General features: G+C 45.7%; 1 protein-coding gene across 2 annotated transcripts; it reads left to right on the top strand.

The window, feature by feature from the left end:
• Positions 1-10,853: 10,853 nt before the first annotated feature.
• Positions 10,854-21,797, top strand: LOC118400324 (inositol hexakisphosphate kinase 2-like). Of its 2 annotated transcripts, XM_035797032.2 has the most exons (5): positions 10,854-11,044; positions 15,321-15,646; positions 19,190-19,255; positions 19,396-19,627; positions 19,740-21,797. In XM_035797032.2, the coding sequence occupies exons 1-5, from the start codon at positions 10,935-10,937 to the stop codon at positions 20,674-20,676; spliced, it is 1,671 nt and encodes a 556-aa protein (XP_035652925.1). In that variant the 5' UTR covers positions 10,854-10,934; the 3' UTR covers positions 20,677-21,797. The 2 variants fall into 2 exon arrangements, with proteins under 2 accessions (XP_035652925.1, XP_035652926.1); XM_035797033.2 differs by lacking the exon at positions 19,190-19,255.
• Positions 21,798-25,995: the final 4,198 nt, after the last annotated feature.

Here is a 25,995-nt window from a genome sequence, read left to right as displayed (position 1 = left end):
TACCGCCCCAATAGGTCCACAGACGACACAATCGCAACCACACTGCACACTGCCCTAACCCATCTGGACAAGAGGAATACCTATGTGAGAATGCTCTTCATCGACTACAGCTCAGCATTTAACACCATAGTACCCTCCAAACTCGTCATCAAGCTCGAGACCCTGGGTCTCGACTCCGCCCTGTGTAACTGGGTACTGGACTTCCTGACGGGCTGCCCCCAGGTGGTGAGGGTAGGTAACAACATCTCCACCCCGCTGATCCTCAACACTGGGGCCCCACAAGGGTGTGTTCTGACACAGATTCTATCTCAAGGCCATCAGACTGTTAAACAGCCACCACTAACATTGAGTGGCTGCTGCCAACATACTGACTCAAATCTCCAGCCACTTTAATATTGGAAAAATTGTTGTAAAAAATGTATCACTAGCCACTTTATACAATGCCAATTAATATAATGTTTACATACTCTACATTACTCTTCTCATATGTATATACAGTACTCTATACCATCTACTGCATCTTGCCATCTTTATGTAATACATGTATCAATAGCCACTTTAAACAGTGCCCCTTCTTTGTTTACATACCCTACATTACTCATCTCATATGTACATACTGTACTCTACCATCTACTGCATATTGCCTATGCAGTTCTGTACCATCACTCATTCATATATCTTTATGCACATATTGTTCATCCCTTTACACTTGTGTGTGTATATTGTAGTTATTGTGAATTGTTAAGTTAGATTACTCGTTGGTTATTACTACATTGTCGGAACTAGAAGCACAAGCATTTCGCTACACTCGCGTTAACATCTGCTAACCATGTGTATGTGACAAATAAAATTAGATTTGATTTTGATTTGAATTATGACTGTTATTTTTAGTTAGTGATGGCATTCACCAGTGATGGGAATCTGTCTGATGAAACCCTATATGAGGACAACAACAACATAGTCTTAATATGAGCTCTACTTTCCATCACAGAGAAGGATCGAGGGAGAGATGGAGGGTTAAGATGGGGGTAAACACAGTCATCCTTGACCACACCTGATCGATATTGTGTGCCTGTCACCATCAACATGTTTCTATTTACTGCAGCTTTCTGGGTGTGTTTGTATGTGTGTGTATCTGGGCTCTCTCTTTCTCCTTGACCTGGCTCACACACAATCACGTTCCCCTATATGTGTGTGTGTGTGTGTGTGTGTGTGTGTGTGTGTGTGTGTGTGTGTGTGTGTGTGTGTGTGTGTGGTAGAAGAGGGGATCCCCTGAGTGAGTGGAAAGTAGGGCATCAGGGTCATACAAGAGGAGCCACTGCAGATGTCATGGCATGTGACAGATCAACCATCAATCACACACCTGACCTCTACTACCTCTCACACTCCTCTTGTCTCAGACTATACCCATACACCCCTACACACACAATAAAGAACAGGAATGACTGTAGGCCATGAGCACACACACACACACACACACACACGCACACACAGCGGAGGCTGCTGAGGGGAGGATGGCGCATAATAATGGCTGCAGTGGAGTCAATGGAATGGTATTAAACGTGGTTTCCATGTGGTTGATACCATATCAATCCATTGACTCCATTCCAGCCATTACTATAAATTATCCTACCCTCAGCAGCCTCCACTGGTACATACAGATGGACACATACATTTTGCCTTGCCCGCAGAAACCCCGCTCCAGCCAGGAATGTGATTCAAAGTCAGAAATTACTCTACAGAGATAGTTTGGTAGCCATGTTCAGCTCAATCAAACCAAATTGCCTTGAAGTTTAACTGTTTGTGCTTGTATCTATTGTACGTACATGTGTCATACATAGTGAATGACGTCTGTTTGGCCCAGTTTTTCCACGCTGCAGACAGTCGAGAGAAGTAGAAACACAGACCGATTTGCATGGGGGAGAGGGAGAGACAGTGATTAGTAGATCATGCTCATAAGCTCAGTGCTAGGGTTGAAGATTTTCCCCGTATTTCACAAATGTTCAACCTGGTATTTCATGCCCAAACCAGAAGTGTAATTCTAAAGCATATAAATACAGTATGTCTGGATTTGATTCGAGCTTTAATCGGCATGAAAATTCCAGCCTGACCTGAGCCCTAGGACCATGCCCCAGGTCTACCTGACATGATGACTCCTTGCTGTCCCCAGTAAACCTGGCCATGCTGCTGCTCCAGTTTCAACTGTTCTGCCTTGTTATTATTCGACCATGCTGGTCATTTATGAACATTTGAACATCTTGGCCATGTTCTGTTATAATCTCCACCCGGCACAGCCAGAAGAGGACTGGCCACCCCACATAGCCTGGTTCCTCCCTAGGTTTCTTCCTAGGTTTTGGCCTTTCTAGGGAGTTTTTCCTAGCCACCGTGCTTCTACACCTGCATTGCTTGCTGTTTGGGGTTTTAGGCTGGGTTTCTGTACAGCACTTTGAGATATCAGCTGATGTACGAAGGGCTATATAAATACATTTGATTTGATTTGATTTGATGCTGCCTGAGGGTGTTGAGCCATACATTAAAGACATTTTATGAGTGTCACGCCTTGGTCTTAGTATTTTGTGTTTTCTTTAATTATTTGATCAGGCCAGGGTGTGACATGGGTTTATGTTATATTGTATGTTCGTATTGGGGTTTGTAGTATTTGGGATAGCGGCTGATTAGGGGTGTTGTATAGGCTTGGCTGCCTGAGGCGGTTCTCAATCAGTCAGGTGATTCTCGTTGTCTCTGATTGGGAACCGTATTTAGGTAGCCTGGTTTCGCTTTGTATTTCGTGGGTGATTGTTCCTGTCTCTGTTCCTGTCTCTGTGTAGTTTCACCAGATAGGCAGTATTAGGTTTCACGTTCCGTTTTGTTGTTTTGTTTTTGTATAGTTATTTCATGTATCGCTCTTCCTTCATTAAAGACATGAGTAACCACCACGCTGCATTTCGGTCCGACTCTCTTTCCACAAACGAAGAACGCCGTTACAGAATCACCCACCACACACGGACCAAGTGGCGTGGTTACAGGCAGTGACAGCAGGAGCAGAAAAAGGAGGACGTTATGGACAGCAATGGCATGGAGTATATGACGTGGGAAGAAATCGTCAGGTGGGCGGTCGACCCAGAGAGAGTACCGGAGCCCGCCTGGGATTCGCTGGAGCAATGCGAAGAGGGCTATAGGCGAATGGAGTCGAAAAAAAAGACACGGCGGCGCAGAGCGAAAACCGAAAGTAACCCCCAAATATTTATTGGGCGAGGGCGCAGAGAGAGAGTGGCTGAGTCAGGAGTCAGACCTGAGCCAACTCTCCCTGTTAATCGTGAAGAGCAGTTGCAGTGGGAGAGGTTGCACCACTTGGAGAATTGGACATGGGAGGAGGAATTAGACGGAAAAGGACCCTGGGCTCAGCCTGGAGAATATCGCCGTCCCAAGGAAGAAATAGAGGCGGCTAAAGCGGAGAGGCGCTGGTATGAGGAGGCAGCACGGCGACGCGGTTGGAAGCCCGAAAAGCAGCCCAAAAAAATTATTGGGGGGGGGTCTTAAAGGGAGTATGGCTATGCCAGGTAGGAGACCTGCGCAAACTCCCTGTGCTTGCCGGTGGGCTAGAGAGAACGGGCAGGCACCGTGTTATGCTATGGAGCGCACAGTGTTTCCAGTGCGGGTGCATAGCCCGGTGCGGCACATACCAGCCCTTTGTATTGGCCGGGCTAGAGTGGGCATCGAGCCAGGTAAGCTTGGGCAGGCTCGGTGCTCAAGAGCTCCAGTGCGCCTGCACGGTCCGGTCTATCCAGAGCCACCTCCACACACCAGTCCTCCGGTAGCAGCTCCCCGCACCAGGCTTCCTGTGCGTGTCCTCAATCCTGTAGCACCAGTTCCAGCACCACGCACCAGGCCTTCTGTGCGCCTCGCCTGTTCAGCACAGCCAGAGCCTTCCTTCCCTCATGCGCTGTCGGAGTCTCTCGCCTGTTCAGCACAGCCAGAGCCTTCCTTCCCTCCTGCGCTGTCGGAGTCTCCCGCCTGTTCAGCGCTATCAGAGCCTTCCTCCTCTACAGCGCTGCCAGAGCCTCCTGCCTGTTCGGAGCAGCCTGAGCTGCCAGTCTGCAGGGAGCTGTCAGTCTGCATGAAGCAGCCAGAGCTGTCAGTCTGCAAAGAGCTGTCAGTCTGCAAAGAGCTGCCAATCTGCAGGGTGCTGTCAGCCTGCATGGAGCAGTCAGAGCTGTCAGTCTGCATGACGCAGCCAGAGCTGTCAGTCTGCAAGGAGCTGTCAGTCTGCAAGGAGCTACCAGTCTGCAGGGTGCTGTCAGCCTGCATGGAGCAGTCAGAGCTGTCAGTCTGCATAAAGCAGCCAGAGCTGTCAGTCTGTTCGAAGCAGCCAGAGCTGTCAGTCTGTTCGAAGCAGCCAGAGCTGTCAGTCTGTTCGAAGCAGCCAGAGCTGTCAGTCTGTTCGAAGCAGCCAGAGCTGTCAGTCTGTTCGAAGCAGCCAGAGCTGTCAGTCTGCAAAGAGCTGCCAGTCTGCAAGGAGCTGCCAGTCTGCAAGGAGCTGTCAGCCTGTAAGGAGCTGTCCGTCTGCAAGGAGCTGTCAGTCTGCATAGAGCAGCTAGATCCGCCAGTCAGCCATGATCTTCTAGATCTGCCAGTCAACCAGATTCTTCCAGTCAACCAGTCTCTTCCAGATCTGCCAGTCAACCAGTCTCTTCCAGATCTGCCAGTCAACCAGTCTCTTCCAGATCTGCCAGTCAACCAGTCTCTTCCAGATCTGCCAGTCAACCAGAATCTTCCAGATCCGCCAGCCAGCCAGGATCTACCGGAGCCTACTACCTGCCTGAGCTTCCTCTCAGTACTGGGCTTCCTCTCAGCACTGGGCTTCCTCTCAGCACTGGGCTTCCTCTCAGCACTGGGCTTCCTCTCAGCACTGGGCTTCCTCTCAGCACTGGGCTGCCCCTCAGTTCCGGGCTGCCCCTCAGTTCCGGGCTGCCCCTCAGTTCCGGGCTGCCCCTCAGTTCCGGGCTGCCCCTCAGCTCCGAGATGCCCCTCAGCTCCGAGATGCCCCTCAGCCCCGAGATGCCCCTCAGCCCCGAGATGCCCCTCAGTCCCGAGATGCCCCTCAGTCCCGAGATGCCCCTCAGTCCCGAGATGCCCCTCAGTCCCGAGATGCCCCTCAGTCCCGAGATGCCCCTCAGTCCCGAGATGCCCCTCAGTCCCGAGATGCCCCTCAGTCCCGAGATGCCCCTCAGTCCCGAGATGCCCCTCAGTCCCGAGATGCCCCTCAGTCACGAGCTGCTCCTCAGTTCTGTGGGGTTCTGGGTGAGGACTATTAGGCCATGGTCGTCGGCGAGGGTGGATTATCGCAGGACGCGAAGGGGAGGAACTAGGACATTAATGGAGTGGGGTCCACGTCCCGAGCCGGAACCGCCACCATGGACAGACGCCCACCCGGACCCTCCCTATGGTTTTGAGGTGCGTCCGGGAGTCCGCACCTTGGGGGTTTCTGTCACGCCTTGCTCTTAGTATTTTGTGTTTTCTTTAATTATTTGATCAGGCCAGGGTGTGACATGGGTTTATGTTATATTGTATGTTCGTATTGGGGTTTGTAGTATTTGGGATCGCGGCTGATTAGGGGTGTTGTATCGGCTTGGCTGCCTGAGGCGGTTCTCAATCAGAGTCAGGTGATTCTCGTTGTCTCTGATTGGGAACCGTATTTAGGTAGCCTGGTTTCGCTTTGTATTTCGTGGGTGATTGTTCCTGTCTCTGTGTAGTGTTCACCAGATAGGCTGTATTAGGTTTCACGTTCCGTTTTGTTGTTTTGCTTTTGTATAGTTATTTCATGTATCGCTCTTCCTTCATTAAATACATGAGTAACCACCACGCTGCATTTCGGTCCGACTCTCTTTCCACAAACGAAGAAAGCCGTTACAATGAGCCCACACCCCCCCTCCCCAAAACACATTTTTTTGCAGTTATTTATCCAATACATAGTCTTTGATACAGTATATACACAATACCAGTCAATAGTTTGGACACACCTACTCATTCAAGGGTTTTTCTTTATTTGTACTATTTTCTACATTGTAGAATAATAGTGAAGACACCAAAACTATGAAATAACACATATGGAATCATGTAGTAACCAAAAAAGTGTTAAACAAATCTAAATATATTTTATATTTGAGATTCTTCAAAGTAGCCAACCTTTGCCTTGATGACAGCTTTGCACATTCTCGGCCTTCCCTCAACCAGCTTCACGAGGTAGTCACCTGGAATGCATTTCAATTAACAGGTGTGCCTTGTTAAAAGTTCATTTGTGGAACATCTTTCCTTCTTAATGCGTTTGAGCCAATCAGTTTTATTGTGACAAGGTAGGAGTGATATACAGAAGAGAGCCCTATTTGGTAAAAGACCAAGTCCATAATATGGCAAGAACAGCTCAAATAAGCAAAGAGAAATGACAGTCCATCATCACTTTAAGACATGGTCAGTCAATGCGGAAACATTTCAAGAACTTTGAAAGTGTCTTCAAGTGTAGTCGCAAAAACCATCTAGTGCTATGATGAAACTGGCTCTAATGAGGACCACCACAGGAAAGGAAGACCCAGAGTTACCTCTGCTGCAGAGGATAAGTTCATTAAGGTTAACTGCACCTCAGATTGCAGCCCAAATAAATGCTTCACAGAGTTCAAGTAACAGACACATATCAACATCAACTGTTCAGAGGAGACTGCGTGAATCAATGTAGAAAATAGGAAAAATAAAGAAAACCCTTGAATGAGTAGGTGTACAAACTTTTGACTGGTACTGTAGGCTACCGCAGATATACGCAGAACAGAAAAGCCCATATACACTGAGTATACAAAACATTTGGAATACCTGCTCTTCCGTGACACAGACCAGGTGGATCCAGGTGAAACTATGATCTCTAATTGATGTCACTTGGTAAATACACTCCAATCAGTGTAGATGGAGGAGACAGGTTAAAGAAGGAATTTTTAACTGTTTGTCGAGAGCTTCATGAAATGGGTTTCCCATTGCTGAGCAACCTCACACAAGCCTAAGATTACCATGCGCAATGCGAAGCGTCAGCTGGAGTGGCGTAAAGCTTGGCGCCACTGGACTCTGGAGCAGTGGAAACGCACTCTCTGGAGTGCTTAATCACACTTCACCATCTGGCAGTCTGATGGACTAATCTGGGTTTGGTGGATGCCAGGAGAACGCTACCTGCCCGAATGCATAGTGCCAACTGTAAAGTTTGGTGGAGGAGGAATAATGATTAAAAGCAACGATATTCAAGTGATGGGCTGTTTTAAAAACTCTGCAGCTGCATTAATGAAAACATCTTTACAATTAAAAAATAAGGTGACCCCTGAAAGCCAGATGGACATGTGTAAATTACACAAGCATTCAGTCTTCATATTACAGTATCATAGGCTATGCTGCAGCAAATGTAGGCCTAACTGACACAAAATAAAAGTTACCATGATGAGATGAAACATGCATTGTGAACTGCGCTCCATACTAAGATGCAATGTCTGTCCCCACCCTGAGCGTTGATGATTGGTCAAACTCTGCAGATAGCAGAGTGAAGGTCGTGAATTCAATTCATTTCAAAAGGGCTTTATTCATATGGGAAACGTGTTTACATTGCCAAAACAAGTGAAATGAACAATAAACAAAAGTGAGAAGAAACAAAAAACAACATAAAAAATGTACAGTAAACACTGATAAAGGTTTCAAAAGGATAAAGACATTTAAAATGTTTAAATGTTATATTACCAGCTATGTACAGTGTTCATAACAATGTGCAAATAGTTGTCGGTTAAATAGTAGGGGAAGATAATTAAACAGATAAATATTGGTTGTATTTACCTGTCACGGTTTTCATATGGTGAAGGAGAGTCGGACCAAACTGCAGCGTGTCGATTGCGATCCATGTTTATTTAAACAAACATAAACACGACTAAACACGAACACTACAAAACAATAAACAAACCGAAAACAGCCTATACATGTGTCAACTAACATCGAACAAGGACATCAAGACACTCAGGACAATCACCCACAATACAACCAAAGAATATGGCTGCCTAAATATGGTTCCCAATCAGAGACAACGATAAACACCTGCCTCTGATTGAGAACCACTTCAGACAGCCATAGACTTTCCTATAACACCCCACTAAGCTACAACCCCACTAAGCTATACACCACATACAAAAACCCATGTCACACCCTGGCCTGACCAAATACATGAAGAAAAACACAAAATACTTTGACCAGGGCGTGACAGACCCCCCTAAGGTGCGGACTCCCGAACGCACCTCAAATCAATAGGGAGGGTCCGGGTGGGCGTCTGTCCATGGTGGCGGCTCCGGCGCAGGACGTGGACCCCACTCAGTTAATGTCTTAGTCCCCTCTCCTTGCGTCCCTGGATAGTCCAACCTCGCCGCCAACCATGGCCTAGTAGTCTTCACCCAGAGCCCCACTAGACTGAGGAGCAGATCGGGACTGAGGTGAAGCTCGGGACTGAGGTGAAGCTCGGGACTGAGGGGAAGCTCAGGAGTGAAAGGAAGCTCAGGAGTGAAAGGAAGCTCAGGAGTGAAAAGGAAGCTCAGGAGTGAAAAGGAAGCTCAGGAGTGAAAAGGAAGCTCAGGAGTGAAAAGGAAGCTCAGGAGTGAAAAGAAGCTCAGGAGTAAGAGGAAGCTCAGGAGTAAGAGGAAGCTCAGGCAGGTTGATGGATCTACCAGATCCTGGCTGACTGGCGAATTCTGGCCGACTGGCGGATCCTGGCCGACTGGCAGTTCAGGCGGATCCTGGCAGACTGGCGGATCCTGGCAGACTGGCGGATCCTGGCAGACTGGCGGATCCTGGCTGACTGGCGGATCCTGGCCGACTGGCGGATCCTGGCTGACTGGCAGTTCTGGCGGCACTGGGCAGACTGGCGGCACTGGCGGCGCTGGGCATACTGGCGGCGCTGGGCAGACTGGCGGCGCTGGGCAGACTGGCTGCGCTGGGCAGACTGAAAGATCTGGCTGCTCCATGCTGACTGTTGGCTCTGGCTGCTCCACGCTGACTGGCGGCTCTGGCTGCTCCACGCTGACTGGCGGCTCTGGCTGCTCCATGTGGGCTGACAGCTCTGGCGGCTTCTTACAGACTGGCAGCTCCTTTGCAGACTGACAGCTCCTTACAGACTGACAGCTCCTTACAGACTGACAGCTCTGGCTGCTCTATGCAGGCTGACAGCTCTGGCTGCTCCATGTAGACTGGCAGCTCTGGCTGCTCTATGCAGGCTGACAGCTCCTTGCAGACTGACAGCTCCTTGCAGACTGGCAGCTCCTTGCAGACTGGCAGCTACTTGCAGACTGGCAGCTACTTGCAGACTGACAGCTCCTTGCAGACTGACAGCTCTGGCTGCTTCATGCAGACTGACAGCTCTGGCTGCTCCATGTAGACTGGCAGCTCTGGCTGCTCTATGCAGGCTGACAGCTCTGACTGCCCCATGCAGGCTGGCAGCTCTGACTGCTTCATGCAGACTGACAGCTCTGGCTGCTTCATGCAGACTGGCAGCTCCTTGCAGACTGACTAAGATCTAGGTGCTACTGAACCTCCTTAGCGCTCTCTCTCTCTCCCTCCCTCCCTCCCTCCCTCCCTCCCTCCCCCCCTCCCTCCCTCCCTCCCTCCCTCCTTCCTTCCTTCCTTCCTTCCTTCCTTCCTTCCTTCCTTCCCTCCCTCCCTCCCTCCCTCCCTCCCTCTCTCCCTGTAAAATGTGCTATTTGAGATGTATGTCATGTGCGATATACCAAGATCAGCAGCTGGATATAACGGTAGTGGTGAAGAAAAACAATGCTGTTGAAATGGCAGTGGCACCAGTTTTCTCATAGATGCCTGATTGTTGGTATATCTGTGCCTGCAGCACAGACGTTGGAGTCTGTTAGACCCTGTTAGACCATTGCTCTATGCCCAGCGAATGGTGGAGGAGGTTAGAGCCTGTCTGGCCCAGTAATGTGTTTCATAACTGGGCTGAATGCCTTGCCTGCAGTGTAGTGCGGCCGGGTCCATTGTCCCTGGGCACAGGCCTGTGTGATGGGGGAGTCACCCGGGCCAACCTCACATAACAGTGACTCATCCATCAGCACTGCCTGCCTGGTGACTGGGCCAGAAACTCACCTATTCATTCATGCACATACACATACTTGCTTATACACAAACTGGTGCACACAAATAATCAAAGACACACACACCAAAACACAAGCGCTTATGCACACTCACACACATACCAGTACACTAACATACAGTCCAGTGCACTTGATGTTTGGTTAAGTTGGGTGTTTTTCCCCTGGTCCATTTCCCTGCTGGTCTGTCTTCCAGAAAGCTGGATTAGAGTGAGACCGATGTCTCCGATGTAGTGTAGGTCCTGGGATCAGAGGCACCGGGAGCCTACACACACACACACACATTCACAAAAAGAACACATATTCACCAAGAACTCCTAAACCCGGATATGGTTTCAATTGTTTTTTCAAAATACATTTTTCCGTCAGGATTTTAGAACTACTTCATATAAGGTCTGTGTTTCGTGTAGGCGTACCCTGGAGTAATGTATTGATAACCGCACAAATCTCCCAGACAAAGTAACTTATATCAATATATTCGCCTGGAGTCATCACCCCAAAATGAAACGCTAAATAGCCGCTAATGTGGCTATTATACAGAACTACACATCCTGTCACAAGCGTTGACGTCATCCATCAAAGCAGTAGCAAGTTTTAAAAAATGTAGCAAGTAACTTTTTAGTTTCTTGTGTAAATAATTGTTATTCTTCATGTGTATTCTTGTTTAGCATTTTTTCAAATTAACTAGCTAATTACTTTAGCGTTTCTACTTAAAAAATATTTTTACCCTGGCCTTTGTAGCTAACCTTAGGTCTCTGTTGATCAGAAGAAAGGATGGTTCTGTGCTATGTACCGGATTGTAACCACTTTCTGATAAGCACATGTTTATTTGATAGTTTCCCAACCTCTGTAAGTGAGAGGCATCGCTGGGGATGTGTGATAAGGTAAGCCCTGTTTGCTAGCTGCTAACAAACTATTTGAGTTAGATCAAAGAACTGTGTTTCCTAGATACTTTTAAAAAAATTGCAAAAGAATCAGCTACAGTAGTTACGTATAAAACACACGTTACCTTCCTTACAAGTAAAAAAAAAATCGGCACAGGCTAGCACAATGATTGTCGTCCCCTTTTATTAATATTTAGTGTGAGCTAGCCAGCTAGTTAACGTTTGCTCACGGTCGGTGTAACGTTAATCATACTTTTTCACACGGTGACATGCTAACTTTAGCCCACCAGCGTAGAGATATAGCTAGGTGGTTAAATATCGACTGGTGGGCTAGTTAGGCACCTTGGCTGGCTAGTTGACTACATTAGCTAACTAACGTTGCACCTGATCTCGGCATGGTGTAGTTGGACTTTCCTGACTGGCGGTGACATACTAGCGAATCTGCGTAACATTGGCGCTAACGTTAAATATCCCTGCCCTGTTGGACCAGCTAGCAAAGTTAGCTAAATATCCGTGCCCTGGTGGGCTAGCATGTGGCCATATGGAAAAATAACTACACGAACGGGGTAGTCAGTTAAACGGTACCAGTCAAAGGTTTGGATACACCCAATCATTCAAGGGTTTTTCTTATTTAAAAAAAAAAATGTTTTCTACATTGTAGAATAATAGTGAAGACAAACTATGAAATAACACACAGAATAATGTAGTAGCCAAAAGTGTTTAAAAAAAATGTAAATTCTTCAAATAGCCACCCTTTGCCTTGATGACAGCTTTGCACACTCTTGGCATTCTCTTAACCAGCTTCACCTGGAATGCTTTTCCAACAGTCTTGAAGGAGTTCCCACATGCTGTGCACTTGTTGGCTACTTTTCCTTCACTCTGCAGTCCAACTCATCCCAAACCATCTCAATTGGATTGAGGTCGGGTGATTGTGGAGGCCAGGTCATCTGATGCAGCAATTCATCACTCTCCTTCTTGGTCAAATAGTCCTTACAGTCTGGAGGTGTGTCCTGTTGAAAAACAAATGATAGACCTACTAAGTGCAAACAGATGGGATGGCGTATCTCTGCAGAATGCTGTGGTAGCCATGTTGGTTCTGTCTTGAATTTTAAATAAATCAGACAGTATCACCAGCAAACACCCCCAAACATCACACCTCCATGCTTCATGGTGGGAATCACACATGCGGAGATCAACCGTTCACCTACTCTGCGTCTCACAAAGACACAGCGGTTGGAACCAAAAAACTCAAATTTGGACTCATCAGATCAAAGGGCAGATTTCCACCGGTCTAATGTCCATTGTTCGTGTTTCTTGGCACAAGCAATTCTCTTCTTCTTATTGGTGTCATTTTATTAGTGGTTTCTTTGCAAGTATTCAACCATGAAGGCTTGATTCACACGGTCTCCTCTGAACAGTTGATGTTGAGATGTCTGTTACTCGAACTAGGAAGCATTTACTGGGGCTGCAATTTCTGAGGCTGGTAACTCTAATGAATTTATTCTCTGCAGCAGAGGTAACTCTTGGTCTTCCTTTCCTGTGGTGCTCCTCATGAGAGCCAGTTTCATCATAACGCTTTATGGGTTTTGTGACTGCACTTGCAGTTTTGTGACTGCACACCACGTAACCCTGTTACGGGGGCTGAGTCACTGGCTTGCTGGGGCTCTCTCGTGCCGTCCCTGGGGGGGGTGCGTCACCTGGGTGGGTTGATTCACTGTTGTGGTCGGCCTGTCTGGGTTGCCCCCCTTGGGTTGTACCGTGGCGGAGATCTTTGTGGGCTATACTCGGCCTTGTCTCAGGATGGTAAGTTGGTGGTTGAAGATATCCCTCTAGTGGTGTGGGGGATGTGCTTTGGCAAAGTGGGTGGGGTTATATCCTTCCTGTTTGGCCCTGTCCGGGGTGTCCTCGGATGGGGCCACAGTGTCTCCTGACCCCTCCTGTCTCAGCCTCCAGTATTTATGCTGCAGTAGTTTATGTGTCGGGGGCTAGGGTCAGTTTGTTATATCTGGAGTACTTCTCCTGTCCTATTCGGTGTCCTGTGTGAATCTAAGTGTGCGTTCTCTAATTCTCTCCTTCTCTCTTTCTTTCTCTCTCTCGGAGGACCTGAGCCCTAGGACCATGTCCCAGGACTACCTGACATGAGGACTCCTTGCTGTCCCCAGTCCACCTGGCCATGCTCCTGCTCCAGTTTCAACTGACCTGAGCCCTAGGACCGTGCCCCAGGACTACCTGACATGAAGGCTCCTTGCTGTCCCCAGTCCACCTGACTGTGCTGCTGCTCCAGTTTCAACTGTTCTGCCTTATTATTATTCGACCATGCTGGTCATTTATGAACATTTGAACATCTTGGTCATGTTCTGTTATAATCTCTACCCGGCACAGCCAGAAGAGGACTGGCCACCCCACATAGCCCGGTTCCTCTCTAGGTTTCTTCCTAGGTTTTGGCCTTTCTAGGGAGTTTTTCCTAGCCACCGTGCTTTTACACCTGCATTGTTTGCTGTTTGGGGTTTTAGGCTGGGTTTCTGTACAGCACTTTGAGATATCAGCTGATGTACGAAGGGCTATATAAATAAATTTGATTTGATTTTGATTTGAAGAAACTTTCAAAGTTCTTGACATTTTCCAGGTTTTCTGACCATTTCTTAGAGTAATGATGGACTGTTGTTTGTCTTTGCTTATTTGAGCTGTTCTTGCGGTAATTTGGACTTGGTCTGAATTACTGAACAAAAATATAAATGTAACATGTAAAGTGTTGGTCCCATGTTTTCACAAGTTGAAATAAAAGATCCCAGAAATGTTCCACCCCACACAAAGCTTATTTCTCTAAACGTATGTGCCAATTTTGTGTACATCCCTGTTAGTGAGCATTTCTTCTTTGCCAAGATAATCCATCCACCTGACAGGTGTGGCATATCAAGAAGCTGATTAAACAGCATGATCGTTACACAGCACCTTGTGCTGGGGACAATAAAAGGCCACTCTCTAAAATGTGCAGTTTTGTCACAACACAATGCCACAGAGGTCTCAAGTTTTTAGGGAGCGTGCAATTGGCATGCTGATTGCAGGAATGTCCAACAGTGCTGTTGCCAGAACATTTTATGTTAATTTCTCTACCATAAGCTGCCTCCAACGTCATTTTAGAGAATTTGGGGGATGCATTTTGTACATATTCTATAATGATAGGCTACTCAATCGGCTACATCTGTCGGTACAAACTTTGAGGAAATTGTCATAAAAAAGAACTCCCTCAGTTAAAACTACACCACTGGTCTTTAATGGTTTTTGGTGAGAGGGGGAACCATTCTTTTTGTTTTATATTCAGACTAGCGCTCCTACAAGCCGAATTTAGGCCAAGACAACAACGCAGAGCCCTTCTCACCATCAGTTCATATCTCCTATCATCTCAGTGTCTTTGTCCCTCTCCCTGCTCTGTATCAGCTGATAAGAATGACAAGCCAAACAGGATAACAGAAAGGGAAAATGTTTTAACTTTCCCTCTGTGTTCCTCTATCCCCCAGATTCAAATTATCTTCTGCATTGGCATCAGAATGCAAAGTAGAATTTTGCAGAAGCAGTTACTAATTCAGCAGATATTAACATAAATGTATTTATCCTCCTCTAAATATCACAGGAAGCTGCTGATGGACAAAAGGCTCATAATAATGACCGGAACAGAGCAAATGTAATGGCATCAAACACCTGGAAGCAATGCATTTGATGCCATTCAACTAATTCTGCTCCAGTCATTAACACGTGCCTGTTCTCTGCAATTAAGGTGCCACCAACTTCCTGTAAATACCTTAGATATTTTTGTCTCTGTCTGTTCCCTATGCTTGCTTTTCTCCCCTCCCCCACTTTCGCTTGTCTCTCGTTCCTCTTTGTTAGCTTGTTCCTGTTCCTTCCTCAGTGCTTAGTTCCCGCCCAACAACAGCTGCTGGTCTCTGATAGGCTGAAGCTGGGTAGGAGGAGGCGCTGAGGAAAACGTTTTGATCCTTTTCTTGCTCTGAGTTCAGTACAGACGTCAGTTCAGTATCATCGACAGACAGAGTCAGGAACAGCCCACACTCGCTCTCACACAGAACCTACAGCCCCGGAGCTGTCTAAAACAACCATTTGTAGCACTGTGTACACGGGGAGATTACCTTAACCCAAGCCTGGACTATACTACTCTGCTTTTGGACCAGGAAAGAACAGGGAACTAAAGGATTTTTCTCTTTTCTTCTCCTTCCTGCTATGCCCTTTGTTTTCTCCACTGTTGTCTCTGCTGTCCTAGCAGGTGTCCACTAGTGCCCCCTAGTGAAACAGAGTGGTACAGCCAGAGCATAGGGAGCCCGGGCAGCCTCATCGTGGGCCCCTCCAGTTTAGCTGTCCGATGCGGAGTGAGGATGAGTCCTGCTCTAGAAGCCCTTATGCAGGCAGACGGGACACCCCCCTATCCCGGGAAAGGGGTGATGCTTGAGCCTTTTGTGCACCAGGTGGGGGGCCACTCATGCGTGCTCCGTTTCGGCGACCAGACCATCTGCAAGCCCCTCATCCCCCGAGAACATCAGTTCTACAAGAGCCTGCCCCCCGAGATGAGGAAGTTCACCCCCCAGTACAGAGGTAAGCTTATTCCCTTATCCCACCCTAAACCCACAATATAACACTCTCATTGGAATAACATCCATTATGATGTGTGTTTGTGCGCTATTGCTACTGTCCAGTATTAATCTCCCCACATTCCTCCTTCAACCTGGTATCAGATAATTTTGTATTATTCTGTATGAAATCTGAGATACTCCATTTAGTATGATGTGTTACGTTTTGTGTATTAATTTGTGGATGTCCATCACCCATTTCCTATGATATGTTACGAATTTGTAAAATGTACTATAATGTTACGAATGATCACAACATACAATATGTTACGGATTTTCAAAATGTATTACATGTTACAAATTTGTAAGACGTACTATATGTTGAGAATTTGATATGTTACAAATTCTGTCCAGATGGCTAACATTAGCTAGCTGGCTAACATTAGCTAGTATGGAGGTTAAGTTTAGGAGTTAGGTTAAAGGGATAGAGGAAGGGTTAGCTAAAAGTTTTGGCGAAGGATTAGCTGACATGCTAAGTAGTTGCAAAGTAGCTAAAAAGTAGTAAGTAGTTGAACAGTTGCTAATTAGCTCAAATGCTGAAGTTAGCCTTGATGAGATTTAACCTCTCAAATCATTGGGTTAATTTTGCCTTAAATAACCATCTATCTTATGTAACCAGACCAAATGTAACATATGATACTAATTTGAGTGTCATGGATTTACGTTTGCTATGTTACGTTTAGTCTATGAGGCCAGGCTGCCTTCTCTCTTTCTCTACCTCCACCCCCCGTCTCTCAAATGTATTCTCCCTGGTCCTCTACTGATATGGTCAGCTGGTGTGTTTTGTATTATTGGCTGCATTTAGGATTACAGCAGGTCACTGGAGATGGCACTACCACGGCACAAAGGGATTTGTTTTATGTTGGTGCTTAAGTGAGGGTGGGGGACAGACAGTATGTGACTCCATGATGCATCAGGGCTATGCAGTAGTGAGAGGTCGTTCTGCGAACGGCTATTTATTTTAATTGATCTTTTTGGTGAACCCGAATCGCATCAGTGAAAAAGCTTTTCATTTGTCTCCCTGATCTGCATTTTAAAAAAACTTTTATTTAACTAGGCAAGTCAGTTAAGAACAAATTCTTATTTACAATGACGGCCTATCCCAACTAGATCCTAACCCCGGACGACGCTGGGCCAATTGGGAGTCCCATATGGTAGTGCACAATAATGGCCGGTTGTGATACAGCCTAGAATCAAACCAGGGCCTGTAGTGACGCTTCTAGCACTGAGATGTAGTGCCTTAGACCACTGCATCACTCGGGAGCCTACTACTACTGCCCTTTTAAGTTCAAAACAAGTTTTTCTGCAGATAACTAACAAAATTATTATCTAAAGAGGGTGAGTCACTGCAGAAACGATACATAATGGGGAGAGGGCGTCAATCTGGTCCACAAAAATTGTAGCCTACCTTTTGGGCTTTAAATTGGAGATTAGCATTTTTTTCAGTGGTTCTAGTTCAATTTTTAAGTATTTTGAACTAGGTGCCGTCAGAATCAAATGAGACGTCTCTTTTACGTGAACGGAGCCAAATGAGACGGCTCACTGAAAAGACTCGGAATGCAAATCACTACTCTGCAGTGTCAGGTAATGTAATAGTGGAGACTGGAGAGGGGTATGGCAGGATCTTTATCACCTGGCGGCTAGGTGTGACCCCTTTATCAAAGGACAGGGTATTTTGCATTAGACAAAGTGGGAGAGATGACTGTCATGGAAAATAAATACATACACACACACCTTGGGTGGAATATCACATTCTGTTTAGTTTTTCCATTTACCATGAAGCTACACTCGTTGCCTCCTGACACATGCACGCACCACACACACACACACACACTTTCTATAGCGTCACTCCTACTCCGGTTATGTGACAGAGTTGAGGCGCTAGTATGGTATCAGACTCTGCAGCAATGTATCGTGGGACTATAAAAAGACCCTTGGGATTTGGAGAGGAAGATATAGAAAGAAGAGCGCAGACATCTGATGACACTGAGAAATATTCCACATCAAACACACATGTTCACTTCTGCTCAAAAACACTTACACACACACACCCATTCTCACACGCTTACAAACTCATTTAGGCTGCCCATATACAGTCACTTTCACATACTCACAAAGTACATTAGTCACAGGTTCTCAAACACTCATCCTCACATGCCCTCTGACAGTTGGAACAGGCCTGGGCAGTAGAGGGTTAACTGTTGCAGGGTAGTGTTATCACTGTGCATGACATCACTCAGGGCAGGCTCTGCAGAGGAGAGATAAGCGCTGGGTTCCATTGTCCTTCATGTCACTAGCCTCCCTAGTATCATCTCATACACATAGGCCCTAATGAAGGATCTGTCTTTATGCTTCATATAACCTTTTCTCCAGTGCCAACCAAGGATGTTTTGTTGTGTAAATATTACAGAAAGGCTGGGATTTTATTGTTTTGTGCTGTCATATTTTCATGTTTATATCCAATGGGATGATGTATATTCATCTCACTCCCCCTCCATATCTCGCTCCATCTTCCAATCCCTCCCTCCCTCTTTCTGGTTTATGTGTCAGCTCCTGCAGTTGTGATGTTTTACTCTTCCTGTCTTGAAACCACCAATCTGCAGTAAGAGCTGCAGTACACATGGGGGTTTATTGGGTAGAGCAGGGTCCCCCCCCCAGGTACACGTTTAGGTTTTTGCCCTAGCACAGCTGATTCAAATAGCCAATTCATCATCAAGCTTTGATTATTTTTAATCAGCTGTGTAATGCTAGGGCAAAAACCAACACATGCACTCAGGGGTGGCCCCAGGACCGAGTTTGGGAAACCCTGGGATAGAGGTGGGGGGTGCGTTCATGTTTGGGAAACCCTGGGATAGAGTTAGGGGGTGCGTTCATGTTTGGGGAACACATAAATTATCCCAGGACTGAGAAACGGTGTGTATACAGTTGTCTATGAAAGTGTTCTGGAGACCACCACCCTCCTCCACACCACTCTGTCAATCCCTCCCCTTTTTCATTTGTTAGTGTGTTTAGATTATTGCCTTCAATTGAACTATATAAAAAGGCAAGTCAGACCTGAAAGGTCTTGTCTGAGAGGCTGTGTACGCAAAGTGCCTCACTTGATGGAACTTTTGTATCTCTATGAAATAATAGAATATCACACTGTTGGGTGAATATGTCTTCATTTCTGGTGTGTTGTCATGGTTGTATTTGAGTTTATCTTTGCTGTGATTTCTATTGGGTTACCTTGAAATGTTGTAGCACTGTATGCGTATGAGTTGACTTGTGGTTCTGGGTGGGTTTAGTATTTGCTTAATAAAGTTTGGACTGAGTGTCATACATTCGAGCCTCCTGTGGTGTTTGTGTATCTCTTTGCTTCTTGGGTTCATTCTCACATTTTTATTACTTGTTTATTTATTTAACATATACATTTGAAGTACTTAGACACTGTTTTTGTTGCCACTCAATGATCTCTGCTGTGTCCTTGCTCCCCCCCCCAACCTGCTCTCTCTCTCTGCTCCCTCCATAGGAATGCCTGTGTTTTGTTTGCATCTCTCTTTACAGAGTATATTTGGCTGGAGGCAGGACCTAGTGGGTAAGAGCTGCCTATGACAACCCAGTTACGGGGAGGTCTTGGCTTCATCATAACATTATAAAATAAAAACTCCAATGCCGGGTAATAACCACCTTCCTATCCTTCTCTCTCCCCCTTTCCTCCATCTCCCCCTCTCTCAGGTGTGGTGTCAGTCAGCTTTGAGGAAGATGAAGAGGGCAACCTATGCCTCATTGCCTATCCCCTCCACAATGAACCAGAGAACCTGGAAAACAAGGACCCCTCAGCCGACTGCGAGCCCAAGAGCAAGATGATCAAATGGGGTAACAAGAAGACATCGTCCCTACTGCTGGAGAATGACAAATACAGCAAAGACCGGGCCAGACAGAGCACTAAAGAGAACAAGAGCAAAAGGTGAGCTCATACACTTACATCCATACACATACTATATATCCAAACACCAACATGCAGCAAAGATGTATGGTGAGCTGTAGATATCTAACCTCTTTTCCCGCTCTGTGTGTAGTCATAACAGTGCGGAGGCACAGCAGCAGGCTGAGGTTCTCTGCTACAGTCTGGATCAGAAGCAAATTAAACACAACCCCTGGAGTCTGAAATGCCACCAGCAGCACCTCCAGAGAATGAAGGAGAACTCCAAACACCGCAACCAATACAAATTCATCCTGTTGGAGAACCTGACATGGCGTCACGCGGTGCCGTGCGTCCTGGACCTGAAGATGGGCACGCGGCAGCATGGTGACGATGCGTCAGAGGAGAAGAAGGCCAATCAGATTCGCAAATGTCAACAGAGCACTTCCGCCTCCATCGGTGTCCGCCTTTGTGGCATGCAGGTGTACCAGTCAGACTCAGGCCAGCTGATGTTCATGAACAAGTACCATGGGCGTAAGCTGAGCCTGCCGGGCTTCAAGGAGTCCCTGTTCCAGTTCTTCCACGATGGGCAGCGTCTGCGGCACGAGCTGCTCTCCCCGGTGCTGTGGAAGCTCAGGGAGATGCAGGAAACCCTGGAGTCCTGCGAGTCTTACCGCTTCTACTCCTCCTCCCTCCTCATCATCTATGATGGGGAGCCCCCCCGCACCTGTGCCCCCACCCGACCCCGCCACCGCGGAGGAGAGGAGGGTGACGATGACGAGCCCTCAGATGAGGAAGAGGAGGAAGAGAAAGAAGGTGCATTTGGGTTCCCCCGTGGATCGCCAGCTGGCAGCAGTGCTGGTGGGAGCAGTAATGGCAGCAGTAAGGGAAGCGCTGGTCGCTCATCCCGCGGTGGAGGAGGGGAGGCCAGCAGCCCGGTGGTGGATGTGAGGATGATAGATTTTGCCCACACGACGTGCCGCCATTACGGGGAGGACAGTGTGGTGCATGAGGGTCAGGACAGCGGCTACATCTTCGGCCTGCAGAACCTCATCACTATCATCTCCCAGCTGGAGGAGCACAGCGCCGACTAAAGACTGAGCCTCCACTCTGGAAAACTCTAATCCAACCTGGGAATAACAGCACTGAGCTGTAGCCTTGGTCTGCCCTCCTCCGCCATTGGCCTGGTCCTAATGGCCACGACACAGCCGGGGGTCTGACCCCCCCACCTACTGTAGTGGAGATACAGGGAGCTCCAGGGTTGGTGATGGGGTCGGTCCCGTACCCCCCCGACGGGACAGGACTGCTTGTGCACTCGTTTGCAACTTGTCTCTGTGACTGTTCTTCCTCTTTCTTCCTCTTTATTTTCTATGTAATGGAAGTGATAGTGTCTGAGACTGGTATAGTAACAGGCTCAGGGACTCATGTAGCATCCTGTCATCCTGTCCTCCTCTCTGTTCCTCTGTTAGACTGTTTTCTTTACTGTATGGTCACTCTGAGAGAGGGACCAAAAGCTGAAGGGTAGTTCTGGAGGTTGTACTTGATGCTTTTAGACTATGATGTGAAGTGTTTGTGGATGGTGTTTGGACTGCTGTTCCCCCAACAGCACAGCACACACGAGTGGGGGTTGCTTCTGTACAGGCTGAACGAGGCTAGGCTGGTCAGTTGGCAACTCCTCACTCTCCTATGGCTGATTTTTGTATTTCTTCTGGTGTTTCTGCAGACCCCAGCAACGAACAGAATTTTGTTATACTTTTGGCCGTCTGGATTTACAAAAATAACAACGCATGGAAGGAGAATAAGATTTGGGTGAAGAAAAATGGATTTCTACCTTTTGTCAACAATAACCCCCCCCATACTGTTTAATCCCTAAATCAAAGACATTTAAAGTGGGGGTTTATAAGGGTATAACATCATTACTTTGTCATTTTCTTTGTTTTTGTCTGATTTGCTCCTCTTCATTCCTGAAATGGTGACTGAACACAATAATATATTGATAAGGACAATAAATACAAAGACTATAGACTTTATTTATTTGTCATATTTCTTCAAAATAAACAAATACATTTAAACAAAATGGAGCAATGATGACCACATTCCATATTACTGTTCTGATAATGACTAGTGAATGTTGTTTTTTGCAAGATACCTCTCTTGTAGACCTGTGTGTCACTAGTATGTTGGAAGAAAAATAAAGACATTTGTGGTAAAAGCACTTTTCTGTCTGTCATTGAGTGCATAGTACTTCTAGGAAAGGGATGGGTGGGGGCACAGGGTGATGGAAAATAAGGGGGGTCAGTGGCAATGTTCCCTCTAATTTTCAGGTCTGCTGAGTGCAAACTTGAACGTTGTGAAAATTCTGTGCAATTTCCAGCACGCGTTTACTGTGAACACTGAGGCTGCACCCACCTTAAGTGGCCAAATAGGCTACTGTGGCTATTTGAGCTTGACAATAACCTGTTTATACACTATTGGTGACTGAAAATATTTTTGTGTTGTTTGATTAAAGAAACCACTTCATTAAATAAAATGCATTATTATTCCCTTTCCATTATTACAGAGAATCAGACAAATTATGATACCCTCTGCCTATTGGCTATTCAGGCTTGAATAAACTGTCTCAAAATACAACACTGCCCCTTTGACAAAAAAATTAAATCTTGACCTGACTTGCTTTTCAATGATGGCTAGAAATACAAATGTTTTGTGCTCTTGTAGGAAGCAATCACTCCCCACTTGCTTACTACAAATTATCTATAGCTGGGCTAATCTCACCAACTAGCAAAGGATATGAACAAAATGTGCACAAGTGGCTACATGAAGCTCTTGCTTTGATCTCTGAGCAAGCGCATCTACTCTCAACCAATGTTCCCTCAACGGTGCACAGTAGCCCTAAGACTGCGATGGAGCTCCATGGGACTACCTGGCAAGCGCAGAGGAAATATCAGCCCACAGAGAGAAGCACAAGATTGAACTTCACTCAACTTTCTACAGTTTTCCCTGTTAACACTATCAACGTTTCCCTTGGCAATTGTGATCGAATCAACGTAATACTCGCCACTTTTAATGCAACATACCAAAACAAAACTATGCAAGAGATTTTGTTGTAGGCAGAACAAATCGGAGTAGGATTCTATTACATTGACACGGAGTAGGATTCTATAACATTAACAGGACTCAGCCATACTCTGCAGAGACCGGCATAACCAATCAGAGCTGCAGTAGGCCTATATGCAAACAGACCATTGCTATTATAAGCCTGCGTTGAGACAATGATTATCAATGCTTTAGCATTATGCTCACCCTGCACTAACATAAATAACATGAGAATATATACTTCTGCTAAGCTTCCCAGTAAAGAAATGAAAACAAGCAAGCATCCCAGAAAAGTGCTCAAAATAGCCCAAGTTAACAGATGTAGCTTAAGAAACAAGGTTCATGATATTAATAACTTGCTAGTTACAGATGATGTTCATATTCTGACTCTCTCTGAAAATCACTTAGACAATACATTTGGTGATACTGTGGTAGCAATACAAGGTTTTAACATTTACAAAAAATACAGAAATGCCAGTGGTGGAGTTGTTGCTGTTTATATTCAGAACCACATTCCTGTAAAGATTAGAGAGGATCTCATGTTAAATACTGTTGAAGTAATATAGCTACAGGTTCATCTGCCTCGCCTAAAGCACATTCTGGTGGGAAGCTACTATAGACCACCAAGTGCTAAAAGTCACTATCTGGATAACGTGTGAAATGCTTGATAATGTATGTGCTATCAACAGGGAGGTTTATTACCTGGGGGATTTAAAAATTGACTGGCTTTCATCATGCTGCCCACTCAAGAAAAAGCTTCAAACATTGACCAGTGCCTGCAACCTGGTTCAAATTATCAGTCAACCTACCAGGGAAGTTACAAACAGCACAGGAATAAAATCATCAACATGGATTGATCACATCTTTACTAATGCTGCAGAAATGTTCTTGAAAGCACTATCCAGATCCATCAGATGTAATGATCACAACATAGTAGTCACATCTAGGAAAAAAAAAAGTTCCAAAGGCTGTGCCTAAAATAGTGTATAAGAGGTCATACAACAAGTTTTGTAGTGATTCCTATGTTGTTGATGTAAAGGGTATTTGTTGGTCCGTGGTGTGTAATGAGGAGCAACCAGACGCTGCACTTGACACATTTATGAAATTGCTTATCTCAGTCAATAATATGCATGCACCCACTAAGAACATGACTGTAAAAATGGTTAAATCCTCATGGATTGATGAGGAATTGAAAAATTGTATGGTTGAGAGGGATGAGGCAAAGGTAATGGCAAATAAGTCTGGCTGCACAACCGATTAGCAAATGTATGGCAAATTGATAAATCATGTAACTAAACTGAGTTAAAAGAAGAAGAAACTACACTATGGAACAAAGATAAATGACATAAGTAATGACAATAAAAAGCTTTGGAGAATCTTCAGTTACATTTTGGAAAAAAGGCAAACTCAGCTCCATCATTCATTGAATCAGATGGAGTACGGGCTGAGTAACAGGGAAAACTAGAAATTTGAGTGAATTCAATCTGGTGCTTCTCTCCATGGGTTGATATTCTGCTCTCAGCAGAATATCGGGGAGCTGCGCAGCAGCACAGTTTAGAGGGAACATTGGTTTGTGGGATGAAAGACGGTAAATTAAAGTGAAAGGGCTGTTAAATTGACCACTGAAATACTGTTGTCACCATGGCACACCACATCTGCAGTAAGTCAGTTTAAATAAGACAACCTGTGGGAAAATGTGTCACTTCTGTAAAGGCGTGGATGATGGAGTCACCTCACAGTAATCTGATACTGAATGTCCCTTTACCTGTCATGCACTAGTCTTAGGGTCTAAGAGTGCCCACAGGGAAAATAAGAACGACATGTTTCATTACATGCATCACACTCTTTAACCTCTCTGGGGTATGTGGAACGGTAGCGTCCCACTTGGCCAAAGGCCAGAGAAAATGCAGAGCGCCAAATTCAAATAAATTCCTATAAAATCACATTTTCATGAATTCACACATGTAAGATACCAAATTAAAGCTACACGTGTTGTGAATCCAGCCAACATGTCAGATTTCAAAAAGGCTTTTCGGCGAAGGAAAATGATGCTATTATCTGAGGATAGCACCTCCATAAACAAAAGAGAGAAAACATATTTTAACCCTGCAGGTGCGACACAAAACACAGAAATAAAAATATAAATCATGCCTTACCTTTAACGAGCTTCTTCTGTTGCCACTCCAATATGTCCCATAAATACCACAAATGGTCCTTTTGTTCGATTAATTCCGTCCATATATATCCAAAGTGTCCATTTATTTGGCGCATTTAATCCTAAAAACACTGGTTCCAACTTGCGCAACGTGACTACAAAATATCTCAAAAGTTACCTGTAAACTTTGCGAAAACATTTCAAACTACTTTTGTAATACAACTTTAGGTATTTTCTAAAGTAAATAATCGATAAAATTGAAGACGGGATGATCTGTGTTCAATACAGGAAGAAAACAAACTGAAGCATGCTTTCTGGTCATGCGCCTCTATCAAACAGTACACATGAAGTGACCCTCGTTCAAGATGGCCGTACTTCTTCATTACTCAAAGGAATAACCTCAACCAATTTCTAAAGACTGGTGACATCCAGTGGAAGCGGTAGGAACTGCAAGCAAGTCCCTTAGAAATCTGGATTCCCAATGAACACCCATTGAAAAGAGAGTGACCTCAAAAATAAAAAATCTGAATGGTTTGTCCTCGGGGTTTCGCCTGCTACATAAGTTCTGTTATACTCACAGACATGATTCAAACCATTTTAGAAACTTCAGAGTGTTTTCTATCCAAATCTACTAATAATAGCAGGCAGTTGAATTTGGGCATGCTTTCCATCCAAAATTCCAAATGCTGCCCCCTATCCTAGAGAAGTTAAGAGTTTATCCTATTACGCAGTTTATGTGTTTTGGTTTGTCCATTTTCTGCCCGGCTGAGACGTCTGTGACTCCCACGAGTGTTCTAGCATGTTTATGATCTTCGCATTAGGGCCCCCCCAAGCTCGATTATTCTCACCAATCCTGGAAAACAACAAGAATGGAAAACATTTGGCATTGTGTAAAGCAGTTGGCTGGTACAACCAGGGAGTGGTGTGATGTTGGCTGATGCAAGTAGTTGCCATGGGAATCTCCCTAAGAAACGTCTTGGGCTTACATGTTCTCTCTGACCCTCGTATTGGGAGCCGTTATTTCCGAGTGGCGCAGAACCTTTATTCCATATCCAAATCCGCTTTCCGGGATTGTAAAATACTGAGCTGGGTAGGGTAAAACCACAGAAGGCTTGATGATGTGGAAAGTATGTGAGGAATGCTGCTTCACATTACAGGCATG

The sequence above is a fragment of the Oncorhynchus keta genome, chromosome 21, assembly GCF_023373465.1.
Source record: "Oncorhynchus keta strain PuntledgeMale-10-30-2019 chromosome 21, Oket_V2, whole genome shotgun sequence".
NCBI lineage: Eukaryota > Metazoa > Chordata > Actinopteri > Salmoniformes > Salmonidae > Oncorhynchus > Oncorhynchus keta.
The sequence above is the reverse complement of the archived record's forward strand: the minus strand, read 5'-3'. Positions and strand labels throughout refer to the sequence as shown.